Source organism: Cebus imitator, unplaced genomic scaffold, assembly GCF_001604975.1.
Source record: "Cebus imitator isolate Cc_AM_T3 unplaced genomic scaffold, Cebus_imitator-1.0 Scaffold62, whole genome shotgun sequence".
Taxonomy (NCBI): domain Eukaryota; kingdom Metazoa; phylum Chordata; class Mammalia; order Primates; family Cebidae; genus Cebus; species Cebus imitator.
In genome coordinates this window covers 3,162,425-3,167,931 of record NW_016107377.1, presented here as the reverse complement: position 1 = coordinate 3,167,931, position 5,507 = coordinate 3,162,425, and the positions used below count along the sequence as shown (strand labels likewise).

Below are 5,507 nucleotides of genomic sequence, written 5' to 3'. Positions count from 1 at the left end.
TTTTTTTTTTTTTTTTTTTTTTTTTTTTTTTTGAGACGGAGGCTCACTCTGTTGCCAGGCTGGAGTGCAGAGGCACGATCTCTGCTCACTGCAACCTCTGCCTCAGCCCCCCAAGTAGCTGGGACTATAGGCACGTGCCACCACGCCCAGCTAATTTTTGTATTTTTAGTAGAGATGGAGTTTCTTCATGTTGGCCAGGATGGTCATGATCTCTTGACCTCATGATTCACCTGCCTTAGCCTCCTGGGATTACAGGCATAAGCCACTGCACCCAGCCAGTAAATTATCTTATACCTAGACTTATACAGATGCAAAGCGACATATGTACAAGGATATTCACTTCAGGATTCTTTTTAATAGAAAAAATTTGGGAACAACCTAGATGTCCTCCAATAAAAGACTGACTTAAAAAATAATGTATATTCTTACAATAGGATACTCTTCTCAGCCATACCAAAAAAAATGAAGAAGTTCTATTCTAATAGGGAGAAAAGAATCCAAGGAATACTGTTAAGTGAAGAACCCTCTATTCTTGAGTACACAGAAGAGCAGCTGTTAAACTCCAGCACTCTAAGTGCTGTCATTTATATAACAAATAGGGGAAGGAAGCAGAATATATATTCAAAATGTGTGTGTCTCTGTGTGTGTGTATTTGCTTGTATATATGTTATGAAATGTCTCTGGAAGGATACCTCAGTATCTGGTAACATTGAGTGCTTCCTGGGGAAGGAACTGAGGGCCTTGAAGACAAGGATAAGAGGGAAACTTTTCACTATGTCTTTTTGCACCCTTTGAATTTGAAGCCATGTGAAGGTACTACCTGCTCAGAAAAGTATTTAATTTAATTACCATCAAAATTAGATAAAATATGACAGAGTGATATTCTGAAGAAAATTTTTTTTTTATTAAAAAATTCAAGGTCAGGCATGGTGGCTCACACCTGTAATCCCAGCAATCTGGGAGGCCAAGGCCAGCAGATTGCTTTCATGCAGGAGTTCAAGACCTGCCTGGGCAACATAGTGAAACCTCATTTCTGCTAAAAATACAAAAAATTAGTTGGACGTGGTGGCGTGCACCTGTAGTCCCAGCTACTTGGGTGGCTGAGTTGGGAGAATTACCTGAGCCCAGGAGGTAGAGACTGAAGTGAGCCAAAATCAGACCACTGCACTCCAGCCTGGGCAACCAGAGTGATACCCTGTCTCAAAAAAAAAAAAAAAGAAATTAAAGAATTAGATAAAAAAAGAACTTCTATCAAACTTATTGGGCAAAGTTGGGTTCTATTGTAATTTTTACTTAATGCTTGCATGCCTAAGAAAAATATTATTTATTCAGCTCTTAAGTTTTGAAACGAGTAAAGAGCAATGAATTATGTTTTAGGGATCAGCATCCAGAGATGAGTATAGCTGAAGAACTCCTTTGACTTTGACCCATTATTGCTATTGGATTTAACTGCCCCTAAGACTAATCCTGGAGACAATTACTTTTCAAGTATGTGGGACTTGTTTGCATTAATAATGGTCATTCTTCTCCTTATTTTCCTTTAAGAAAAGTTTTTTTTTTTTTTTTTTTTTTGAGATGGAGTTTAGCTCTTGTTGCCCAGGCTGGGGTGCAATAGTGCGATCTCGGCTCACCGCAACCTCCGCCTTCCAGGTTCAAATGATTCTCCTGCCTCAGCCCCCCAAGTAGCTGGGATTATGCAAATGCACCACCACACCCGGCTAATTTTTTGTATTTTTAGGAGAGACAGGGTTTCTCTGTGTTGGTCAGGCTGGGCTCGAACTCGTGACCTCAGGTGATCCACCTGCCTCGGCCCCCCAAAGTGCTGAGATTACAAGCGTGAGCCACCGTGCCTGGCTGTAAAGTTTTTTTTTTAAAGTTCTTAACTAATAGTTTTACTTGCTGCATTATATAGAGTCAAAATGGGGATGCAGTTTTTACTAAATTCAGTAATAAAGTCATTAAGGGGCAGCCCCAGTCTTTATGGTAATTAAGCTATGACTATTAATTTTTTTTAAACCATAGACTTACAATTACTAACATTCCTGTAAGTTCATATGTCTCTTGGAACTCTTTTCACCCCTTGTTGTGCAGTCGGCAGCCTCTGTGAGGAAGATTTTATGTGAAGCCCCTATGGAATCTGTGGTGCAAGTGTCTGGTACAGTCATTTCCCGTCCTGCAGGACAAGAGAATCCAGTAAGTAGTTTAGAAAATATCTATGTAAATTTTGCTTGTATGCATTTTCACTGTCTGTGTACACATTCAGGCAGCACAGACTGAGCACCTATTGGACATTAGGCACTAAAGTTTAAATCTACAAATGAACCTACAGATTTCAAAATCTTTACTACAAACATACACGTCTATATAAATATGCATGCTAAGACTTGTTTTTTTTTTTTTTTTTTTTTTTGAGACAGGCGTCTTGCTGTATTGCCCAGGCTGGTCTTGAACTTCTGGGCTTAAGCGTTTCTCTTGTCTCAGTTTCCCAAGTATCGAACTACAAGGATGTGTCCTGACATTTGGTGATACCTGAGCCCACCAGCCACAGATATGCATAAGAATGTCAAAATCGTGCACAGACATGTATGTTTTATACTTTATGCACTATAAGGACTTTGCACATATTACATATGTAAATAAATGCATATGTTCTACAAATGTGTTTTGCATGCGTCTTGATGAGTAATTTTTAAAACACTTCTCTCTCACTCTCTAAGAAAATGCCAACAGGTGAGATTGAAATCAAAGTTAAAACAGCTGAGCTTCTGAATGCCTGCAAGAAGCTGCCCTTTGAAATTAAGGACTTCATGAAGGTACCATGCTCTGTTATTAATAGAGTATCTAGAAAATGTTGATGACTAGTCAAGTATTTTCCGAGTTTTTTTAAAGAAAAGTTTAACTTCTACAAAATTAAACATTTTATTGTAGACATACTATAAATCATTCTCTTAGTTCTACGATTTCTTGACAAACTGTTGGGAAATAGTGCCAGTTCATTAAACTGTTGCAGTCCCTAAATACCTAGACTGTTTTTTCAGACAGATTAAAATGTGATTCTCTCTTTAAGACTTGAGGTGTTACATTACTTAAGATTTTTTGTTGCCATTGTTTAACATTTGAAAGGAAATTTATGTCTAGCTTAGAAATGGCCAAATGGCATAGGGATCCTATACCTATTAGGTGATAAAATGTATGCTTAGAGCAACTCTTGACTTCCCAAGCATATAAATATAAATAGGATTGCTATAATTTAGGATGTTCTTTCCAAAGTTTAAGGGGTTGTTGGAGCTATACACTCATATGATTTTCAGCCTTGTCGCAGTTTATAGACTTATATATTCCTAATTTTTAAACTGACCTATTAAGGGATTTTTAAATTCACTTCATGGCCAGTTAGTCTTACATTTAAGTTCCCAATACTTAATTCTCTAATTAGAAAGAGCAATGTAATTATACAGTTGACCTATTGTAAAAAAGAAAATACACAGTTTTCCCCAGATAATCATTCAAAAAGAGAAGTTATAGACATTTCTTAAGTTTTCAGCTCAAAGAGGGTTGCAGAGATTTACAGCCTTAAAATAAGCAAACTGTTTCTACTAGTACAGCCATGGAGATTCTAACCACTGTCCCCTTGCATTCTTTACACTTGTAGTCAGCATCCCATTCAGGTGAATCTTCTACTCTGGTGTATCTTTTTTTTTTTTTTTTTTTTTTAGGAGATGGGATCTTGCTATGTTGCCCAGGCTGGCCTCACACTCCTGGGCTCAAGTGATCCTCCCACCTCAGCATCCCAAGTAGCTGGAATTATAGGCACATGCCACTATGCCCAGATACAGCATGTGGTGCTGTGGTTTTTTTTTTTTGAGAGATCTTCAAAATCTTTAAATTTTTTTTCAAGACTCAACCATGGATTTAAATTAATGGATACGTGTTTGGTAAAGTAGGTAAATTTCAGTCAGTGAAGAGTAATGTTAATAATAATGAATAGTAAAAAATGTAAATCTGCACTAATGACAAACTTAGAAGTTGTAGGAATTAAGGATGTTATTATATACACAAATGGAAAGGGCATACAGTGAGCTACTTAATGATGGAAACTAAAGGCAGAGCTAAAGTTTTTGAATATTCAAACTCTGTTTCTAAAGATAATACCTTTCTAATATTCAAAAATATTTAAATATAAAAATCTTTCACTTTCTTTAGAAAACAGAGGCTCTTCGGTTGCAGTATCGCTACTTAGACTTGCGTAGTTTCCAAATGCAGTATAACCTGCGACTGAGGTCCCAGATGGTCATGAAAATGCGGGACTATCTCTGTAATCTGCATGGTAAGAGAAATGCCTGGATGCTCTTTGGAGTTTTTTAGCATCACTTCTATTTTATTCAGCAGTTTTATTGTATCCTTTCCTTAGGATCATTGGCTCAAATGTTGCCAGAAGTCTGGAATTCACTCAATGTGTAATGTAGTTTTTGAAGAAAAGTTAACATTATTTTAAAGATGATAAAGACGATAGTGGCTATTACATTGATTAATGTATTATAGTATTTTCCATCATTGTCAAAGGCAGGACAGCCCTTTGGCTTTTTCTATAAGATTTCATTTCTTTTTTGAAATAGAGTTTTCACTCTTGTTGCCCAGGCTGGAGTGCAATGGCGCAATCTTGGCTCACTGTAACCTCCACTTCCTGGGTTCGAGGGATTCTCTCGCCTCAGCCTCCTGAGTAGCGGGGATTACAGGTGCCTGGCACCACACCCAGCTAAGTTTTGTATTTTTAGTAGAGACAGGGTTTCACCATGTTGGCCAGGCTGGTCTCAAACTCCTGACCTTAGGTGATTCACCTGCCTCAGCCTCACCAAGTGCTGGGATTACAGGCGTAAGCCACCCTGCGCACCCAACCTTCTGTAAGATTTCTTGGCTGAGTGCGGTGGTTCACACCTTTAATCCCAGTACTTTGGGAGACAAAGGCGGGCAGATCACCTGAGGTCAGGAGTTCGAGACCAGCCTGGCCAACATGGTAAAACCCCGTCTCTACTAAAAATACAGAAATTAGCTGGCGTGGTGGTAGGCGCCTATAATTCCAGCTCTTCAGGAGGCTGAGGCAGAAGAATGGCTTGAACCCGGGAGGCAGAGGTTGCAGTGAGCTGAGATTACACCATTGCACTGCAGCCTGGGGGACAAGAGCAAGACTTTGTCTCAAAAAAAAAAAAAGAAGAATTAAAATTTTTTTTTTTTTTTGACAGAATCTCACTCTGTTGCCCAGGCTAGAGTGCAGTAGTATGACCACAGCTCACTGCAGCCTCAGCCTTTCACGCTCAAGTGATCCTCCTATCACATCTTCCCAAGTAGCTAGGACCACAGATGTGCACCACCATACCCAGCTAATTTTTTAAAATTTTTTAGAGAGGGCCGGGCGCGGTGGCTCACGCCTGTAATCCCAGCACTTTGGGAGGCCGAGGTGGGTGGATCACGAGGTCAAGAGATCGAGACCATCCTGGTCAACATGGTGA

At 39.1% G+C, this 5,507-nt stretch overlaps 2 protein-coding genes across 11 annotated transcripts in view; one reads left to right on the top strand and one right to left on the bottom strand.

Moving 5' to 3' along the window:
- The window catches only part of CENPL (centromere protein L), a 67,716-nt gene that overhangs the window by 26,992 nt on the left and 35,217 nt on the right, over positions 1-5,507 (bottom strand). For all 7 annotated transcript variants that reach the window (XM_037739071.1, XM_037739074.1, XM_037739076.1 and 4 more), the window contains one exon: positions 2,029-2,173. The gene's annotated coding sequence lies outside the window, so the exon portion shown is untranslated. The remainder of the gene's footprint in view (positions 1-2,028; positions 2,174-5,507) is intronic.
- The window catches only part of DARS2 (aspartyl-tRNA synthetase 2, mitochondrial), a 35,399-nt gene that overhangs the window by 4,252 nt on the left and 25,640 nt on the right, over positions 1-5,507 (top strand). For all 4 annotated transcript variants that reach the window (XM_017529960.2, XM_017529961.2, XM_037739066.1 and 1 more), the window contains 3 exons: positions 2,092-2,193; positions 2,718-2,813; positions 4,204-4,327. In XM_017529960.2, coding sequence (XP_017385449.1) covers positions 2,092-2,193; positions 2,718-2,813; positions 4,204-4,327 — 322 coding nt within the window. The remainder of the gene's footprint in view (positions 1-2,091; positions 2,194-2,717; positions 2,814-4,203; positions 4,328-5,507) is intronic.